The sequence below is a fragment of the Apis florea genome, unplaced genomic scaffold (assembly GCF_048593485.1).
Source record: "Apis florea isolate Af1SG1 unplaced genomic scaffold, ASM4859348v1 contig_3496_pilon, whole genome shotgun sequence".
Lineage (NCBI taxonomy): Eukaryota > Metazoa > Arthropoda > Insecta > Hymenoptera > Apidae > Apis > Apis florea.
This window is the reverse complement of record NW_028256773.1, coordinates 5,073,211-5,095,699: the sequence shown is the minus strand read 5'-3', so window position 1 is coordinate 5,095,699 and position 22,489 is coordinate 5,073,211. Positions and strand designations below refer to the sequence as shown.

General features: G+C 31.4%; 1 protein-coding gene and 3 long non-coding RNA genes across 5 annotated transcripts; 2 read left to right on the top strand and 2 right to left on the bottom strand.

Moving 5' to 3' along the window:
• The first annotated feature begins 818 nt into the window (after nt 1–818).
• Nucleotides 819–4,964, top strand: LOC105737289 (uncharacterized). 2 transcript variants are annotated; one of them, XM_086913266.1, is made up of 3 exons: nt 819–1,459; nt 1,815–3,777; nt 4,323–4,964. In XM_086913266.1, exons 1-3 carry the CDS (start codon nt 1,127–1,129, stop codon nt 4,634–4,636), a joined length of 2,610 nt encoding a protein of 869 aa, XP_086769392.1. In that variant the 5' UTR covers nt 819–1,126; the 3' UTR covers nt 4,637–4,964. The 2 variants fall into 2 exon arrangements, with proteins under 2 accessions (XP_086769392.1, XP_086769393.1); XM_086913267.1 differs by having other exon boundaries at nt 1,815–3,837.
• Nucleotides 4,965–6,662: 1,698 nt separating this feature from the next.
• On the bottom strand, nt 6,663–8,669 carry LOC147656810 (uncharacterized). Its single transcript, XR_015293682.1, has 2 exons — nt 8,541–8,669; nt 6,663–6,965 (listed from the first exon to the last, which is right to left on the bottom strand). It is a non-coding gene; the product is annotated as an uncharacterized LOC147656810 (long non-coding RNA).
• Nucleotides 8,670–9,572: 903 nt separating this feature from the next.
• On the top strand, nt 9,573–13,123 carry LOC116415534 (uncharacterized). The gene is made up of 5 exons (XR_015293681.1): nt 9,573–9,983; nt 10,209–10,341; nt 11,297–11,457; nt 11,537–11,771; nt 12,343–13,123. It is a non-coding gene; the product is annotated as an uncharacterized LOC116415534 (long non-coding RNA).
• LOC147656809 (uncharacterized) lies at nt 12,998–14,658 on the bottom strand. The gene is made up of 2 exons (XR_015293680.1): nt 14,037–14,658; nt 12,998–13,423 (listed from the first exon to the last, which is right to left on the bottom strand). It is a non-coding gene; the product is annotated as an uncharacterized LOC147656809 (long non-coding RNA).
• Nucleotides 14,659–22,489: the final 7,831 nt, after the last annotated feature.

Sequence of the window (22,489 nt, the reverse complement as noted above, 5' to 3'; positions counted from 1 at the left end):
TCATTAATGCCATCTCTTGAATAGTTAAAGATATCTTTTCAAAGATAAATAAGAGAGAGCAAGAACTGAGCATCAGCGCTATCTTTTGAATGTTAAAGATATATTTTAGGAATAAAATAAAGCAGTCAAGAGATGGCGTTGATATTCAATTCTTATTTCATCTTTATCCTTGTCTAATTTTTTATCCTTTTTTTTGAGTTTTTGAGTAACTTGTGGCACTCTGAAGATGGCGTTAATTTCAATATTTTGATGCTATCTTTATCCTTGTTCTATTATTTTTTCTTTTTGTCTACTTTTGTCGCGCGATACAGAAAAGATAAAATTTCAATTGAATGCACTTTCAAAATAATAATATTTTTTAATCTTTAATATAAAAATTATATTCTTGATTTTAAAATATATCTCTAGATGATTTTATAGAATATACAATATCTTGATATATATGTAAAATACATATATTTTATAATTATATAATATTATATTATAATTGAATAAAATTTGATATCATAAAAAATAAATGATAAATAATATGCAAAAATATACTTTTTCCTGTATTTTTTTAAAAATATTTTATTAAAATAATTACAAAATAAAAATCTATTTCTAATTCTCGCTTAACAAAAAGTAACAAAGTAGCTTATTATAATTAAAAAAATCATACATAAGTAACAGCATGAAATCAATTATCTATTTTATAACTTATATAAATATAATCATATATAAAATACAATATTTCATATATAGAGATATATTATAAAATATTTTGTTGTAAAAATATTTGTTCTATTATATTATTATAGTTTTCTATTAAAATTTATAGTTTCAATTTCAACCATTACTAACGTTGCAATCTCAAAAACACATGACGATGACAGGAAATAATCCATTCGAAAAAATGTCAACGAAAAAATATAATTAACCCGAATTATGGTTATTCGATACAAAATCCTAAGTGACACTTTTGAAATCAACTGGATTCAACTGGAACAAAGTTCTATGAAATTTTAGCGCGAAATTTGAACTTGTGCAATGTGTTTTCTTCCAACAATTATATAATTCGGAATTTTTTAGGCTATACAGTTGATATATTACAGTTTACAATATTTAATTGATATCATTATTAAACATGAATTCCTTTGCGGAAAGCCCATTATTTTTTTTCATGGATAATATGTCACCCATCATTCCTGTTAAAGTTACCAAAAATACACGAAAAATCATTGAATTGTCGGATACAGGTTGTGATGCCAGATTACCGGCGACCAAAATTTTACAAAACACCGATCGATCTTATCCTCCAAAATCTAAGATAAAATTAAATGAAGATTGGCAATCATATTGCGATAAAAAAATTGAGAACAAATATTATGAAGAAAAAGTTCGAACGCAAAATGAGCATAATAAAATGGATGCTAACGCAGGCTATTACTCTTTTCCTAAGAAAGATGAAATCAATCAGGTAAATTATTAATAAATAATTATTAAAAGCTCGATTTTGAGTCGGATTATATCGTAATTATTACGAAAATTTTAACTTATTTAAAAATTTAATTTTATATTTTAATATTTAAAATTTCTTTCTCGTATACACCTTTAATAATTTTTTAATTATTCGATTAATTTTATAGAATATTTTATAGAATATTACAATTTTAAATATTTTAATTTTTAAATAGAATCTACTCTACTTATTTAGATATTACAAATTTTTTAAAATTTATTCTTTTTTTCAAAAAATTTAAGAATAGAAATATCATTTTTATGAGTTTAATAAAAATTTTTTAAAATTATTCTTTCTTTAATTACTTTTATAGAATTGGGAAAACTTCTCTCCACTTGAAAATTTAATGGAAAACGTCAATTTCAGAAAAAAGTTAGAGACTAAAGAAATCAGATCTAAATTAAAAACATCAGAAAGAACAAGATCAAATTCTTGGAAGCATAAAGATAATGAAATTTTATCAACCACCATTCCCAATCATAGCCAAACTCGACAAAACGTTCAAAATAATATGAACGATATAAAGAAAGATACCATTTCTCAATCTCACACTGTAGGATCAAAAGCGGCTGGGTATAAATTCAAATTTCCTCGTTCTAATTATCCCAAAGTAGATTCCCGATTTACCGATCCAGTAATTACCAATAGAGAAAAATTAATTTCTATGGAACAAGAATATTACGAAGAGTTTCCATCTAAAGATATTCCGGAGAAATCATCGAAAAATTATAAATTTAATTGGCAAAGAAACAGCAACATATCCGATTACACGGAGAATCTTATGGATGATATATCGCATAAAAATCCTAGATTTTCTAGATATAATTCGAAAAACGAAAAATTCACTAATTCTAGGAAACCTAACGACACGAAAAATTGGAACGAGACAAATGCTAGCAGGATTCGATCCAGAACTTGTTCACCTCCCATTAATCGACGAAAAAGAAGTAGATCTTTCCCCAAAACGTTCTACGAGGATTTGAACCAACATGAAAATCAACAAAATACAGAAAATTCGGAATATATGAATAACGATGAGCCTCGATTTTCACAAAATTCAAATTCTAACGAATCTGTAAATGAATCAAAATTTGTGGATCGTGGAGTGGATAAGGACAGTTTATCGGATTTGCAAAATGTTTGTACATCCACTGAACGATTGTTCAGTTCGAGGACGACGATCGTGGATCCTTTGTCGGATACTGGTAACACGAAAGTCAGCTTCTGGGAGTTCATTCCATTGGACGATATCGATGATCAAAAATGTGAAAAGATTACTGAACAAGAAAGTAAGAGAACTGGTTTCCTGCACCAGCAAGTTGGTTTAAGTAACGAGAATTATTCTTCCACTAAACGTTTGCCCAATAATTTTATAAGAGGAAGAACAGAAGTTCAAAAAGATACCAGAAAAATACCCGAAGAAAATTTTCCGAATTTCAAATTATACGAAAAAGAATTTCCGAAAAGGTTAAACATGGAAAAAACTGCATTGCTCAATTCTTTTCAGAACGAACGATACAATGATAGACCAAATATTACTGAGACGAAGTTTATGAATTCTAACCTTGAAAAACAAAGAATAATGTATTCAAGTATTCCTATAAAAATGAAAATTGTCGATACATCGAAGACTCAAGAACGATGCAATTATGAATCCAAAAGTCAAACCAAAATTAGCAGTAGATTTAATTTTGAATGGGCAAATAAGACAAATCGATATTTGAAGAGACCAGTCAGTGCACCCAAGCCTGAGATCATCGAAGACAAAAAGAAGAGAATGATGAATATGCAAAACGATGCATATAAACAAAAGCTAAAAATAAATATTATGGAGAGAACAGCGGCGTGTTTGAAACGCAAACTGGATAAAACGAAAATCAAGGAAGATCTGGCAATTTTGAATCAGCAGATAATTCAAAAGAAAATTAAGTCTCAACAATCTGCATCCAAATTGCCTGTAAGAATAGGAAAACGTCTTAGATCAAAGAATCCTATCGCTAGAAATCGAATTAATGAGACAATGTACGGTACCAAACAAGAAAATAAAGAGATAGAAATAAAGGAATTTAACGATACGTGTCAATTGAACAATATAAGATCTCGAACAAAACCGAAGTTGAAACCGAGTGTAATAATAGATGAAACGATGAATATTAATGAAACTTCGAAGAATCTATTAATAGAGAAAATGCAGTCCATCGTAAATGATTGTAGAATTGGAATTAAAGCTAACGAGGATTTGAAAAATGTGAAATCGACAATGATTAAAGATCACGGTAATGATCAAAGATAGATTGGAATTAGAGTGTACCGATCTTAGAATACGCGACACTAAGGTTAGAAATTGTTCGGTTAGGATCGGAAATTATTCGTCTTAAATCGAGAAATGTTCGGGTCTCGTCGGAAATTATCGGTCCGAGTCGGATCAGATCGAGTTCTCGAAACACATAAATATCGAGATTTCTAAAATTTTGAAAACTCGAATCATATTTCGAGATCAATTGTGTTGAATATTATGATAGGAATATAAATTGCAAGTGTTTATGAATAAATTAATATTCATGATTCGAAATTTTGATTTCGAATTGAAATCTCAATATTTATATTTCTCGCATATTACTAATAGGAAATTGTGTGTTCTCGAAACTCTCGAAATTCTTCTTGTTTCCGAATGGATGAAAATATGTGTTTTTTAGAATGTTGAATTTTGATTTCCAAATTTTGTAACTCGAAATTTTTTTAAGTATAAAATTTTAAAAGTAAAATTTCGAGATTTCGACTATCATATACTTTGATAATAACGATTCAATTAATTTTGCAGATATGAAGAAAGATTCGAAATCTTTGAACGAAGAGGATAAAAATGTTGAGGTTAAAGATAAAATCGAATCGAAAAAATTTATAAATATCGAGGAGAATCGACGGAGGAGGAATAATATGAGTGATAATCGAGAGATAAATCAAAAGAATTTTTCAGTAAGAGAAGAAATCGAAGGTATATCGAAAAATGGTTTGAAAGCGAAATGCTTTTTTCGTTTGAACGATAATATTACCTGTGATAATTATTATGATAAAGAATATAAGAACGTAAATCCACTTCGATCGCGAAACATATCGATCAGATCGCAATTTTGATGTGTTAAACTTTATTCATTTTTTTTTTCAAAATAATTTCTTCATTTCAAGGTATGTATATTTCACGTTCAAAATTTAATGTAATGTAAAATTAAGACATTTTTTTTAAACATATGATTAATATAAGTATTAAAAATCTGTATCATAAAAGTTCGAACGATAACGTTATCAACTGTATAGCCTTTAATAGTGAATTTTCTTCAATTGTATATGCTTATACTGAATATTATTCTCAAATTTATAATTTCTACTCTATACTCTATTTCAATGTAATTTCTGTTTTTGTAAATTTTTGCAATAGTATTTTTAATAATTATCTACATATTTATTTTGCTTAATCAATTTTCATGACACAAAAAAAAAATTACGTAATTTTTTTCAACTTGTCTCAAAATATATAATTATATAATTGATTGATGATGCAAATACATTGACTCATCGAAAAAAAAAGATCGAAACATGTAAGTACGTACAGATGAATCGTAATATTGGAACATGCGTATGTGTCGACGAATCTGTGGGGGATACACCATGGGTTACCTCAAAAGAAGATCCCGAATGATACCAATTATGTCATCAATGCACCATAGAACCCTCTGTCTCTGTTAGTTTGATGTCGTACCATGGGTTACGCCCGCATGTCAACCCCTGTCAGACTTGCCGCCCTTGTATTTTTGCTCTTGGTTCGTGTAGGGATCCCCCAATCTCAGAATCAAGAGAAAGATATGTAATTGTCTTTATTTACCTTTCCGCCTTTTTCACGATCGAATAAGAATATGATACAGTGGTAAGGAAATATGCGCGATCAAATGAATATGTATGAATGTTGATATATTCATGGAATACTTTTGGAAAATCGATTCTAAAAATCAGAACAAAAGCAAAAGTTGGTATGTAAAAATGTCAAATAAAAGTTAAAATGTGAACATGTCTAACATCAATTTGAAATTAAATTTTATTTTCACTGCTATGATAAAGAAAGATGTTTAAATTGTGAAAATTGTTTAAATATTAGGATATTTATACAGGAAGGAGATTCTATTATATCTATTTATAAAAATATTTCTGTATTTAATTATTATCAAGTCTATTCAAAATTATCCCTTCATTACAAAAATCCAATATCATTCTAAATAAAATTGAAAAAAACGTATCATTAAAAAAACTCAAATACAATAAACTTTATGTTCATCATTAAATATGCGGTTATTCCTTTTCAGGGATTCCAGATCCATCGTATGTAATTTTCCAATATACGCATCAGGATGGGCGCGCGCGGAGATCGCCTTTAACGTCAGACACGTCTAATCCCCTTTGCACGTGTCATCCCGTGGACCAAGGGCGTGAACTCACGTCCACGCACGCCCACGCACCAAAGGGGAAGATAACTGTTGCAGGGTCACTCGACACGACACTCTCTCGTGCCATCTTCCTCTCCACCCTGTCGAAACGGCGACAGTGTAACAACCCTTACCGTCACAGTTTCTCGTCTCTCTTTCTCTTTCTCTTTTCTCTTTCTCTATATGCCAGGGGTTGCACAATCGCGGCCTGATTGATAATTTATACGGTGCGTGCAGGTTATTCGATTATCCGTCCCTCCAACTGGCCCACTCTCTTCTTCCGTTTTTCGTCTCATTTTCTACATGCCGTTTCTCTGTTCTCTTCTTTTCTTTTTTTCTCTTGTCTTCCTTCGATGTTCCGTTATTCGTGTTGATCCATAGTTAGGTTAGATTGTTGGATATTGTTGTTCCATGATTTTTGGATCCTCTGTAATTATTTATAACATATAATTTATAATATATATAGTTGGTAAACTGGTAAACTGGTTGGTAAAGTGGATTTTTGATTGAGTACAGGATATTTTAGTAATCTAAAATATTTAAGATAACTTATATGATATATAAATTTATAAAATACAATTGCGAAATTTTTATATTATCAAATTTGATACGAAGAAATTATTGATCGCTTATAATTTGTGATTTATAAAATATTCTAATGACATTAATTTAATTTTTTAGGCTTATTTTATGTTATTTTTTAATCTTTTTTTTTTTAATTATACGAGTTGCTAAATCAGCTTACGCTTTAAGACCGTAAATTAATACGATTTCATCTTATTGTGTGGCAAACACGTGTATCATCTCTTATCCACCTTGCATGTTCCGAACGTCGCTTAGAATATTTCGGGGTAGGTTATATCTTATCCATTGCACGTGCCTGGCTAGATGTAGAGCGACAATTTAGGTATACATATATTCATGTTTATAAGGAAGAGTATAATAGTATCATTTCCTTAATTAACGCCTTTGTGTACGCTGTACGTGTTCTGGACATAAAAACAAAAAACAATTTTGATATTGGATTATTCTGAGATTAAAGAATCATACAATAAAAATAATCTAATATTTATATTATACTTATTCTAGAATACATCTACTTAATATTACATAGAATTAGATTTTTATCATTAATTTAATGCTACAAAGTTAAGTATATTTTCTAAAGTATAGAATACTATTAATTTTATTAATAAAATTGAATAATTTAATATTTTGTTAATCATTTTCCACAAAAAATAAAAAAATTATTGTTAAATTGAAATTTGATTGTGTCGGAAAGAATCTTGAACATATATCGTAGACATTCCACCGAATATATACACACGGGATATAACGTGTAAGATATAGCGTTTCACGCACGAAAGGAGTGAGAAACTATACACACGTAACCACATACGAGCACAACCCAATTAGACTTCGAAAGGGTACACCCTAAGGCATTTCAATGTATCGAAATTAATCCGCGCGTAATTCTTCGAAGCACGTATTGAGACGCTGTTAGCATATAGTAGAATTTTTTTTTCAACGTATTCAGATAGATTTCGACGAGAAATACATGTCTAGATTTCTATATTTTTCTTTGTTATCGATAGAAGTAATCGTAATAATAGAAACGAAAGAATCGCTTTCACACTAGAATGCAATGAAAATAAATAAACGTTAAAATCCATAGCGTACGTTCCTCTGCTTCACGAAGCGGAATGTACCTATTAAACGATGCAGCCACGCGCCAAAATAAAGGATCATGGGGGAGACTAAATAAGTTTCCTATAGCCGCAGGCAGTGCACGATTGTGCATCGAACTGTCATAGGGACATAGGGATATTGAACGTTCTCACGTTTTTCACGTGGCCAGTTCGAAATGTCACTTTTGATGTGCGTGCTGTTCAATGAATCTCAACAATTAATAAAAACATGTTAAATTTTTTAAATTTTTTATTATTTATAATTAAATAATTATGAAATAGGATTCGTTTTTAGTACAATTTAATTATCAATTTAATTATTCGATTTAACACAAGAGATTATGTAATTACAAAGTATAATATTAGCTTCTATATAAAATTACTTAAAAGTAAATTATAACAAATTTGATACCATTTCTGTAATTAAATTCAATAATTTCAATTTTAGACAATATAACTTTCAGTCGTTATTTTCTTAAAACTAATTAAACAAACATTAAAATTCTTTCGTTAAGTAAATAATAACATATACATACTATGTTCTCTGTATCTTTCTCATATTTTATTTCTATTTAAATCATATAAAACACAACATTCGATCGATAATATCAAACATGGAGCAAATAAAAATCTTATAGAGAGAAGAAACGAAATCGAGCCATCGACTGAAGAAACGAGATTTGTCGATACTAAAGAGAATACTTTATCGCAATCGATCGATGCCGCGAGTGGTTACACTACAAGCACGTAAATGGCCGCGAGCCTTTATTTAATAAGTTGTTATAAATTAAAAGGCTACTGCATATTAAACCAATCTCGGCATATTTATAATGATTCTTAAGAGACTATATCGAACGTATGGATATGTAAATCAACCTTTGCTGCTGTTTCGATTCCGCTACATTTCGATCCTTGTTCACCTCGCAATAACAGCAAAGAATTCTTCGCGATTTCTTCTTTCTACGTTCTTTTACTTCGTTGCGTTACCGCGCGTCCATCTTGACTACCGGATATTGTGTAAGTGAATATATGTTCGTGTATCTTCGTGTAAGTTCGTGTCCACGTCGTATCGAGTGAAACTGGAGATTCGGACTCTACACACATGCAGACATGCTTATGAATTTATCTTCGACGATGAAACGACAAACGGTTTTAATTGCCGCCCCGGGCCACGTAGAAATCGCCGCAAGTCTTGTAGGATCCTACGTTTCTTCTTTGCCTCGTTATCTCATGGTGAAGTCGCACCGATAAGTGTTTCGACTTTATCCATCGTGTAGGTTATGCTTAAACGTGTTTATAATGTGAACGGATATTTTATTATAGAAGTGTTATTATTGTATATTGGATTAACGGGAATAAAATTAATGAATGATCGATTAAAACTGTCGAACTATAGTATTGTCTCATTAATTATCGTTGAATAATACTCAGCATTTTTTTGAGGTTGTTTCGAAGAAGCTAATATTTGTAATATGTTATGATAAATGTTTTGGCTGCTAATAAGTAAATATAACAATTTAAGCAATTGGTAAATTATATTTTCATTATTAATTTAATTATTTAATTTCATTTCATAATTAATGTATAACAGAAATATTTAAATGTCTCTTTTCATGTATTTCGTGTATATGTCGTGTATATATATATATAATATAATATACTATATATACTATATATATAATCTATATATATATATATATGTAGATTAGAATATCTTAAAGATTAATTTTAGATTAGAATATCTTAAAGATATCTTAATTTTACGATTTATAATTTTAATTAGATTTCTATTTATTTATAATTGTGACAATTAAGAAAAATAAATTTTTTTTCCACTTTTTAAGAATGAATCTTATGAAAAAGTTTCCAGATAAACACGATCGAAATCATGTACACACTATGATTATCATTACCGATCGTAAAATGTTAAAGAATAGATTGCAAAGTATGCCATTTGCTTCATCCAACTTGATTTCACGAAGTATAAACATATACGCGTCTACATATATTCGAGGTCGGTATTATTAGTGTGTATTTCACTTGAAACGTTTACGAGCAAAAACTTTTAGCGGTGCTATTATAAATACCGCTAATTTTTATTGCTATAAGAATCGTTTGCATAGGTAATTACAAAACCATGAAGTGATTTGTGTGAGATAATCAGGAAATTTTTTTGAAGATTAATTATTTAAAAGTGAAATTTTCACCGAATAACTTGTTTTAGATCAGTGTTTTCCAATCTTCTTGATTTGCAAGTTTTTTTTTAGAATATCCAAATATTCTGCAATTTTCTTATATTTTTAATTGGATAAATTACAGGTAATATTTTATTTTTAAAAATATATAAATAAAGATTTGATGGAAATTAAAAAAAGATATAAATAATGCTTTATTTTTAGGTTATGTTGCATTTTTATATTTAGAAGCATTTTTTCAACAATGATTTACCACTAATTTTTCTGTCATAATAAATCATAATTTTGTATCAAAATAATGAAATTATTTTCGAGTAATTTTATAATCAAATCAAATCAAATCTTTCAGATGTGAGATCGTAAAAATTGATTCGTAAAGAAACACAAAAAAAAGAAGTAACTATAAAGATTCTGATTCGAAGTCTCAAGGGTACTCGAAGACGAAAATGGCAAAGAAATCGCAAACGGCAATCACGGACTAGGTACTAACCTAATCAACCAATCTTCGTTCTGTTCCTCTGTTTCACTGTTCCTCGATTCTTTTACTCAAAGAAGGGAAATGATTTGCTATCCTCGAATTATTCTTTCCGTTACAATTCTTATCAAATGAAGTTTAATAGTTTCAACTATAGGTAAGATCTGATTTTTTTCATATTTTATATTTGCAAATATTTAAAATTTATATAAATATTAAAATTATTATATTTAAGATAATTTATATTGAATGTACGTCTACACAATTTAATTGATTTCTGTAAATTAATTATCTTTTTTATCCGCATTATTATTTTGATTTACATAATTCATGATTATGATAAATGTATTTTTTTTCAATTTCCTAATTTTTCAATTTTAATATTGCCAACTGAATATTGTTACAATCAAATCCAAATAATCCAATAATGTTATCCAAATAATTAACAAACTAATTCATCCCACAATTTTTCTCGTTCGCACTTCTGTTAAAAAGATATACCGGAATCTTGTTTAGGACTATCGTTAAACATCCGATCGTGGTTCATCCTATTTGCTTCTCGTGCAATCGTCCATCTTTCAAATCTCCTTTCGCAGTCTTCTCTTTTCGCCAGTTTTCTTCTTCCTTACGTGGGCCCTTATACATTGAGGCCCGCAGACGTCTCTTTCTCTCTTTTTCTCTATTCCTCCTTTCCTTCTTCGTTGGCCCCTTTCTCGTAGTCACGAATATCGTTCCTTCATAGTTCATATATCAAACGCTTAGGAAAGGCGGCGACACATAAATACCCCGTACACGGGTTATATAAAAGCCACCACCTCGAGAGGATATATCCCACCAGGTAAAATATATTAACCCAACTTGGGCCGCGTGGGTTTCACTATTTTCGGGGACACTGCCTCTCTTCCCGTTTCACCGTCTCTGTTCGACTAACAGTTGAATTTGATTATATTTTCTTTTTCTAGATCGGTCCACTCTTTCCCGACTGGAATGACTTATGGGCATGCGGCGTGCTTTTAGTCTCCACGAGACTATCACAGGATTATAGTGAGCCATGCAACTATAATAATCATTCTCGTAGCGATTTTACTTTTCTTCGATAATATTGGAATTTTGATTATGGAGTGTTGGTATTTTTAATTTTTTTTATTGTTATTTTTTATTTGTTAAATCGATATCTTATCTAATTTCTATTATTTAATTAGGATTTTTGCCGGCTTCTAGATAAAAAATATATCAAAAATGGATAAAATAATCCTAGCACAATTGGACTATAATAATCTCCAAAACTTGTTCATAGAAAAATACGAAATTCACCATTGCTCTTCCCTATTCTCTGCGCTCAACATTCCAATTAATGTAAATCGTGGTAGTAACGATACTCCATTGGGATCGCTTCGTGGAAATTTCCGTGCATTCTGAAAATTGCTAGGTCCCCAAGTGAGCGAAAATTGGATCGTTTGTATCATTTGCGATTGTAACGCCGACAAATGCCATCCTAGACTATTATAAACACGACAGAATGAGGTTTGGCAGAGAGTAGGCCAATGATCGGATTATCCTGGAAACTTCTTGGGCAGAGAAACACCCGTGAACTTAGTACGTGCTGAGAAGCGTGTACCATGCGCTCGTATATCGACATAAGGCATTGTTAGGATTCCCGGGGGACAAACCGAGATCAAACGCTGTTAGCGCAAACTATGCCCTCGATTCTCGCTTAAGTTCATTTTACTGCCATACCTCCAATGCTCGCGAGATAGTGTTGTTAGTGCCTTTTTTTTTTTGAATTTGTTTGATCTTATTTATTAGTAATCATTCCTATTTTGTCGACATTTATTTATTTTTGTATAGACAATGTTTCTATATTTACATGAAGAAGAATATTAAAAATATTTTTAAACGATGCAATTTTTGGTGAATATAATTGTATGATTTAACATAAAATTCTATTTCTATTGATATTTAATTGACATTAACATAGTTTTGATAAAGTTTAAAATTTTGTTTTCAGAGTAATAAGTAATCCAAATTGCCTATGGAGAGAATTAATAATTATAAACATATTAGATATTGGATTAATCATCATTATTATATCAATTTTTTTATTTATTTTGGAAATCAATCCTCAAAAAGATTCTCCAAAAATATTTTATGAATATATTAACATGCTACATACACGTGTATCTGGTGCACACGGTTTGGTATATCGTATCCGAAAAAAAGCATTCGTGAAGCGGTGGCCCGACAATGGCGGCCAGTAATAAATTATAAATCGAAAAAAGGAGGAATAACAGCAACAAAAAGCGGCAACCGCGGCGAGTTACGGTTTCGCGTTAAATATGAAATACTGCTATCCACGTCTCGAAGGTGCGCACGTATACAAGGTAGAATATGTATACGTATACATATAAGAGTAGTACGGTATTAAGTAGCTGTTTAACATATTTTAATTGCCAAACTAAAATTTGAAATACCACGATATGCTAGTTATAATAACTTTCCTAATATCTATTATAAATCTTTGTAAATCATTTGTCTATAAAAATGAAAGTTTGAAGTAAAAGATTATTATTATTTATATGTCATTTCTGTTTTACATTCTTTGTTATTTGAAAGAAAAATGAAGCTAACAAAGAAAGTTCAATTATTATAATAATTTATAGATATTTTTGCAGTAACTTTTTTTATTAAGTTTTTATCTTTGTGTTAAATTGTTTAAATATTATCAAATATATTTTAACTGTATATATTTATGTCTACAAATAAATTTTCAGGAATTTATATCTAGTCTATATCTAGATAATGATTTCTATAAAAAAAAAAAGTATTTATTTCATGTTATACATATTTCAATATTTACGATTCTATTCATCTATTTTTTTCAACAAGTTTTAGGATGACAGATCTTGGCCAAGGGCGGAGATCACCGGCCCATTAAAAGGACCTTATTAATATTGTAATTCCTTTTTAATACGCGTAAATTTAGAATCGGGACAAGCCCACCTTGGAGACTGTTTTATAGTTATTTGTTTTTTTTTTTTCATAGATTTCTTTTTCCAATGCAACATTCCTTGGAGCCTTGGAACTGATTTCTGCAACAAAAATTCTTAGTAAACGTATAAATTATCCATTTATTATTTCGATGAATAATAAGAATAATAAGAAAATAACTAGAATTTTTTTTTCCTATTATTTAGTTGTTTATTGTCATCTGCTACAATAAAAGAAAACAAATTTTTGATATAAAATGATCAGAAAAATAGAAAAAAAAATAGAAAAATAAATTAAATAAGAATTAAATTTTTAATTTATAAGAAATTTATACATTTATACATTTAGAAACATAGATATTTTAAAAGTTTAATTTTAAGTTTTAGTTTTGATTTTAAATTTATTTTAAATTTGAGTTAAATTCGGGGTTAAATTTCTTAAAATAGAATTAAACTAATTACAAACTTTACAAATCAATGCTGAAATGTTCTTTTTTATAAAATAGTTTTTAATCATAATTTTTCAAATTCACAAAAAGTTTACTATATTACACTTATTCTTAACCTCTCTTTCTTATTAATATTTTCACAAATTAAAAAAAAAAAAAAATATTCTCAAAAACTCAAATAAAAACGTTCAACGAAGTGAAATAAGAAAAAGCTCAGGTGTTCAAATTGTGGTCCATCGTATATTGCATTCACATATGTCATTTACCAAACGTTTCCTTGCATCGGTTTTCCATAGCCACGGCACGAACGGCAAAAGACCCGACGGTGATCAGGACACATAGATAGGTATGCGTATATATACACATAGCTAGCAGCGGTTTGTACAGTTAACAAACGAACACAGATATCTTGTATCATCGGCGGATGAGTTAGATGGTCGGTGCGAAGTCAGTCACTTGATGGTGCTGGTATGACGTGGTAAATTATTTATTCACCGGCGACTGCGGGTGAATAATGGATCTTCCTTCGCCGCGAATGGCACCAAGAAACGTTATTGATCACCGAAATATCAAAAGTAGGCGTATCCATCACCGATGGACCACCATACGTATATACAGGGTGTTAAGAAACATGTGAGACGAAAAGAGGATGAGATGAAGATTGACTATTATTTGTCTCTATCTTTCTACATCTAACGCAAATTTAAATTGTTGTTCATAATTTAATAAATAAATTATCAATCTATATATATTTTTTTGAACTTAAAAATCTTTGATTTGTTTTGAAATTTAAGATAAGAAAATTGCGTTGGAAATTTCACCCTATATGCGTATAAAAACGAAGGTATATGGAAACGATCCGGTAAAGGAACTCGCATATACGCGATTATATCCTGAACACAAATGGGAAGAGTTGACTATACATATAGAAGAAGAGAGGAGATAGAAGATCGGATGAGAGAGGAGGTGAAGAACGGATGGATGGATGGACAGACAGACGGATGGAATGCTCGGGCTGCATCGGTACGAGGCCTGTTCTCGACAATAAAATCGATTTTTCATACGAGGCATTTATCATACACCCGCGATAATGGGTGTGTATAGAGATACGGTATAAATATTTCGAGGTAAATAATCGTTAGCTTTCGAGTAACGGAGTGTGGAGAGAGCATTAATAATATCGGTGTCCTTTTCATGTGGTGGAAAGAATTGACAGCATGGTAGAATCCTTCGTTACCAATGACTGTGCGCGCGTGAACGCGAGTGAGGTTATGTATACGCGTGTGTATAGCTCATATGTAAGTTCGAATGATAATAAGCGTCAAGATTCTTGTTTGTGAACATTTCTCTATTGAAGAACGGTGTGAAAAGTGTCCGGGAAATTCGAGAACCAATAATGGAAGGTATGAGAAATCTTTCGATTAATTATTTGAAGTTAACCTATTAATTTTCTTTTAAACATGTCCTATATAATATATATTGTCGTATATTCTTACGATAAGAGAAATTTTATTTCAAGAAGATTTGTTCAAGTTTTATGAATACTTGATCATCTAAAAGATAATTTTATAGATCTTATAATAAAGATATTACTTTGAATTTATAAAGTTAATGTATTATATATTAAAATGACTAGAAATTGTTACGATTTTAACGTCGAACGTTTAAAACGCCATTGAATTTTGGTTTTCTTGCGGTCGACAGCGCAATTAGTATCCCGCTGATTTTCAAAGAAGGGTGTTGCTATTCACTTTCGAAATACGCACTTGTGGACACTTCGGTCTCTTCATGGCCCCTTTGTCCTGATCAATCGAGAAAATTTTTCGGATGGCTTGTCGAGATCGAGGGCTAAATTATCGACGACAAGTGTCCCACGGTCGAATGATCGTCGTTCAAGCAGATACAATAGCATCCGATTCAAACGAACGTGCTTATCTCGGTAAAAAAGTCTATTTAGATTACTCATATAGCAGATATACATATCTTCCCTAAAATCTATGTAAGTGAGCTTTCCTCTTGCATTTGTCTCTTCCTTTTTTCTTTTTAATCTTTGCATTCAAATCTCGAATAGACATAATATATACCTATATCTTCTTTTTTTATTATCAAAATGGAGATTAATTTTTTTCGTGTATTTTTTTTCTTGAATTTCTTTTCTTTTCATTCTTTTCTTTCCAATCTCTGATCTGATATGTACAAAAGTATTAGGATATTTAGACTGTCATCCATTAATTGAATAATAATGTCCTCGCGTATATTATTAACTAACAACATTCGTAGATAGAATTTGAAATTTTAAATTATAAATTTTTCCCTTATAATTTTACTTTAGCAAATAAATTTATATAATCGATAAAATTTCACATAACATTAATATAAATTTCTGTTTGATTAAATTTTTGTTCCCTTATTTATTAAAATTTATGAAAATGCGCGATAATAAGAATTATATCTGCCCGTTTTTATATTTCCTATTATTGCGAATCTTATGAAACTTTGCACCTCGATATGCTCATATAACATTCTCGGTTGAAATTTAGATGAAATGAAAAGCGAGGCTCAAGAAAGCGATGTCCGTGACAAATCCATATCGATTAATCTCCCGTAGTGGACGCGAGCGTATCCGTTTCTGTTTATTAGCATCGGTAGACACCGGCCGTTTACAAGGTGTAACTATGTGGCCAGGTGGTCGATCGTCGAAACTCGACCAATGAAAACCCTTTGCACCATGGATGACCCCCAGCTGAGAGTTCCTTCTGGCTTCTTACTTTTTATTTTCTCGCCTCCTACGGCGTTACCTCTTCATCTTCACTCCGACCCGGTGCCTTGCCGGTCTTCCTATTAGAGGCCGGCAGAGGTGGCGGTGGCGTCGACTTCGAGATAATTACACGATCGATATGCTAAATATCTGCCGCCTCAATCACGTGAATAAACGGAGGTACATGGTAAATTGGATTAACCACGAGATTACCGACAACCTAGGGGGATGTAGCCTGGTCTGTTTGCTCGTACTACAAACGTGTTTTTGGCGAACGATCTTGACACGAGGAAGATATAGCTACGTTAGTGAATTAATTATTATCACGTAATTTATTTTATAACAGGAAAACTTTGAATCGCTCCAACTTTAAAGATAATGAATCTTAATCTTTTAAATCATTTTTATTTCCAGCGTGATTTCTCCGTATGCAAAGAAAAAGAGTACTTTTTATTTATTAGTTTTTATTATCATCATTTACGATCTTTTCGCTCGCACATTCTCAAGTTTCATGCGTTTTCCAAATCGCGGGATGGATATTTTAAATTTTCGTATCTCGACAATACAATTGAGATATCGGAAAGAAATAATGATATATTTTCTGAGTTTGTATGACACTAGTTATAATGTAATAACACGAGTGCTAAGTTATTTAAATTTAATATCTTATCGCTTTTCGTTGCCAAGATATAATTAAAATTACATGAAAGAGAAACAATTGATTAAATTTGTGCGCATCAAGAATACGATTTCGTATGTACGGGGAACGGTTGCCATGTAAACGCGTTCAAACTTATGCACTGGACACGCGAGAAGCGTGAGTTTAATCTACTAACCCATAAGCCTGGACAGACGGCCTAAAGGGGATCGAGGATAAGAGATACAGTGGACCAAGGGGTATACCCCGTGCAAACCTCCGAGAGGTGGACTTAAAGGCTCCTCGGATTCTTATTTCCCCATAAATAATTTTAATGACGCGTCGCGGCAGTTCAGGTAGGGCGAAGCTATGCGGAGCCCTGGACCTGTAGCCAGTATTGTTATTTATTATATTCGTCGCATGCGAGCAAGCCTCTACCCTCGAATACAGCCATATCGTGCCTTATACGTGTGAAAACGCGAAAATATGGTGTACCCTTATTATCTTTAAAATAGCAATTTTTATTTCATAGGCAGAAACAGATTAATTTATTAGAATTCTACGAATTCTATCAAACGTAACTTAAATTTTTTATGCGACTCATGTTATATATTTACAAAAAAAAATTTTTAAATTATTCATTTAATACTAAGCAATCTGTATTTCGCTCCATAAACGAACGTAATCAAAAGTAACGAACATAATCGAGCAAAAAGATTTTCGATCGTGGAAAATTAACGCAGTTATTTGCCAAACATCTTAAAAATTCCCAGCTTCCTTCCAAATCCCCCGAAAACTTGCCAACCGAGAGAATACATCTCGTCGTAACCTATCACAACACGCTCGACAATTACGCGGGACCCTACCCCATCCCGGGAGAAAGATCTTCGAGAACGATCCTTTTTCGCACGCGGCACTCGCGACCAATCGAGAAAGACTCGTATCGCGGGCCGTGGTGGGGGATGGCAGCGTGCGCGTGTGCGCCTCGCGGTGGATCGAGTTCCGTGTCGTTGGGCGTAGCGCGGCTCAGCCAATGGGAGACGGCGCAGCGCTCGTGCCCACCCGACCGCCCCGGCCACGCCTACCTTTCGCCGATACGATACGCGGCTCTCTCTCTCCCCGTGCTCGTAGTGTAGTGTTGGAATTACGTTTATTATACCGCCGAGCGTATCGAGTCTCGGGCCATGCTGCGCTCCTCGGGCGTAGCTATCGCTTGCTTGCGGGTCGCGAATTATATTTGTTTTACGTGCGATTTTACGCGATGCTATTGAGGCCGCGGATTACTTTCCTGTGACCGATAACCAGAAGTTATATAGGCGAATTGAATAAAGGGAAGTGTCTCTGGATCGTTGTACCTGAGGCAGTCATGAAGGTATGTGAAAGATATTTGAAAGATATACGTTGGAACTTGGGTAACTTTTTTTTTTTTTTGGATTTCTTATTTATGAATGAAATTTTGTATTTGGATAATTAAGATAATTGTTTTGAGTTTATTGAGGTTTAGGTTTGGGGATTTCGGATAGAATTGTGTTATGTTATTAGGAATGTAAACAAATTCGTATTAAATGGTAGGCTAGTATCGTCGTGTATTTATTTATATCGATTTTCGTACGTAGAATGTATAATATTTATAGCGTTAAATACAGATTTTAGAAAGAAAATGTATTTTCGTTGAATATTACGTAAAATTTAGAAAATTCTAGCGTATTATAGATGTTGCAAATTTATCATTATTTTCAAATAATACGATACGTTTTTAAATTCTAAATGTTTGTACAAGTTCGTCACAACTATTCCATTTCGAGTTTTATAATTGTAACCATTAATTCTTTCGAAATTTCTAACACTTGTCAAAATAGTGATAAATTTTGACAGAATTTCAATATTTACTTCGTTAAAAATGTTCAAACATATATATATATAACATCGAGAGCGAAGTATCTTGAAACTTTTACTTGAGATTAGCAAAATTTTTCAATTTTTCGAGATATATATATATATCCCTAGGTGTAAAATACATTTTTTCACACGACAATTTCGAGATAAAAGGGAGGAAAAAATAAAATTCCCAAGAAAATATCACGATGAAACGCTACCTACTTTCGTATAATTTACTTGTGCCATAAAATCCCTAGATTCGTCGCGGTCGTGAGTTGATGAGGTTGATGAGCGTTGGTGGACAGCGACACCGTGCAAAGAATAAGAAAAAAAAAAAGAAAGAAAGAAACGCATGGACTCGAGGAATTCTCGAGTCGGATCTTGCCATCTTTGGTTGTTTCGCAAAATTAATCTAATGATTTTTATATTTTTCTTTCTCTTTTCTGCCTGTTTAAATCACTCAAGTATAACCAATAATAAATTCCAGAATCGATACCTCTTTGACATCTGCTCGAAACTATCGATACTCGTTCGGTACACATTGATATCAACTAAGATTATTAAAATATAAACACACATACATACATATAAATCACTTATTATCAAAAGTTTTAAATGTATAAAGAAGTAGCTTATTCAATCTACTATTATTGTTAAGAAGAAAATATCAAAGTTACATATCAATATTTTTCATTAGGTTAGGTTAGATTTATATCGATATCGATAACTCACTGACCAAATAATACTATCATCCAGTCTAACCTAAAATTAAAACACGTATCGATACTTTCTAATTTCTTAGACTTTAATATCGAATATATCGATAGTATCGTTGCCAAAACTAGCACAATACGTAATAATTACGAATATCGAAAAGAAGTCAAATAAATTACATATCGATATTAGATCGATAACTGACTGACAAAATGATATCACCACCCAACTTAACCTAAAATTAAGACACGTATCGATACTTTCTTAGACTTTAATATCGAATATATCGAATATATCGATAGTATCGTTGCCAAAACTAGCACAATACGTAATAATTACGAATATCGAAAAGAAGTCAAATAAAAGAAAGCATAAATTACATATCGATATTATATCGATAACTGACTGACAAAATGATATCACCACCCAACTTAACCTAAAATTAAGACACGTATCGATACTTTCTTAGACTTTGATATCGAATATATCGATAGTATCGTTGCCAAAACTAGCACAATACGTAATAATTACGAATATCGAAAAGAAGTCAAATAAAAGAAAGAATAAATTACATATCGATATTAGATCGATAACTAACTGACAAAATGATATCACCACCCAACCTAACCTAAAATTAAGACACGTATCGATACTTTCTTAGACTTTGATATCGAATATATCGATAGTATCGTTGCCAAAACTAGCACAATACGTAATAATTACGAATATCGAAAAGAAGTCAAATAAAAGAAAGCATAAATTACATATCGATATTAGATCGATAACTGACTGACAAAATGATATCACCACCCAACCTAACCTAAAATTAAGACACGTATCGATACTTTCTTCTAGACTTTGATATCGAATATATCGATAGTATCGTTGCCAAAATTAGCACAATACGTAATAATTACGATCGAATACCGAAAGAAAAAGTCGAATAAAAGAAAGAACGAGCGATAAGTAAGCGTCTTCGCGGAACGAATGCGACGTACGTCGCGGTAAATAGCAGTCACGGTGTATTCGCGGATATCTATAAAGTATGCCTACGCAGAGACGGGGCGAAATCGTAAATATCTGTAAGATCAGATCCGAGACAGGGCGCGTCCCACGCGAGGGGCGAGCTTTTCGAGATGGCACTCGGTACGTGTGTGGTCCGGTAAATTGTCGGCGCAAGGCGCAAAATGGCGCATCACCCTGATCCCGAGTTATATGGCCTCCTGGTTTTCAGAGGACTCGCGGTGACCACGAGCACGTGGCTATTTTTTTTTTTTTCTTTCTTTCTTTCTTTCTTTCAAATCGTCTGTTTTCACGGATCGGGGAAGATCTCTCTCTTATGGATTGAAACGAATCGATAATTTTCGGATATGGTTTAAAATTTTGAGGAATTTAGATTTGATCTTCGATCTTCGTTACAGGTAATTTGTAAAGAGGTACATTTATTTATCTGAAAATTTCATAATTGTGAATCCTGTTGGAATATTCCTGTTTGAGTAATAAGAGACTGTGATTGACTTATTGCAATAAAAACGACGAAGCAAATATTTTAGAAGAAATTATTATCATGTCGTGGATAATTTTCAATAGCACTTTTCTATTAACAATATTCAATTACGACCAGTCATTTTATCAACGTGTTTAACACAGTTAGCATTTTGGTATTTAAATATTATATTAAACAGTTATACCATTAAATTTTTATTCGTCGTAGATAATCTTAAATCTTAAATTTTAAAAATAGGAAGAGAATTGAAGAAGAAGAAGAAGAAGAAGAAGAAGAAAAGAGAAAACTTTTTATTTATATTTATATTTTTGTATAATTTTTTTATATAATTATCTTATTTTTCAATTTTTTTCTTTTTTTTTTTTTTGTTCAAAAAAATAATCAATCGCCGAGATAATAAAATCGTCGTGCGATGTATTCGAATGCTTTTTTCTTTTCTTTTCTTTTTTTTTTTTTTTTTCACTTTTTACGAGAGAAACCATAAAGTAAGGATTTGTCGATAATTTGAAAGTCGACACGATCGGAGTATGGCGCCGATCCCATAGATCGTAACTCCGGATGATCCGTTTTACCAGTTAGAATCCTCGAGTATTTTTTTTTTTTTTTTCCTTCGTCATTAATCTTCCATAATCTTTTAAACTCTTTGCTTTAATACTATTTTATCCACTTATAACGTTTTTAACTATGATCTATCGTGCTTTCACGGATGGCACGAAGGATCACTTTCAATTCCAACAAATTGTATTTTAACAAATTTTATCGTTTTTCTTTTCTCTCTTTTTTTTTTTTTTTTTTTAAATTTTTAAATCAAAACACCCAGAAAAGAACACATTCCGAACCTCCGTCAATTCACATTTCGGATATTTCATATATATTTCCGCGTCACGCGCACACTTACAGATTTACAGACACATGGCAAGTGAATGAGTTAGGCATTCGCGATCTTAATTAATCAGAAGATATGAAGAAAAAAATCAATCAAGTCGAAATTTAAATACCCGTTCGATAAAATTTAATTCGAATTGATAAATTTCAATCGATCCGCGTATCTATTAAAAATAAGAGGAAAGTCTGGCCAGACTAAAAAAACCATTTCGTCTATTTCTTAATTTCAATATTTACATAATCCTTACGTAAAAACGCGAAATCGTTCGAGGCGAGTTTGTAAATTCCTCGTTAAAACTTGTTCCATTAAAAATCGAAGGATAGGAACGAGATTATCGAA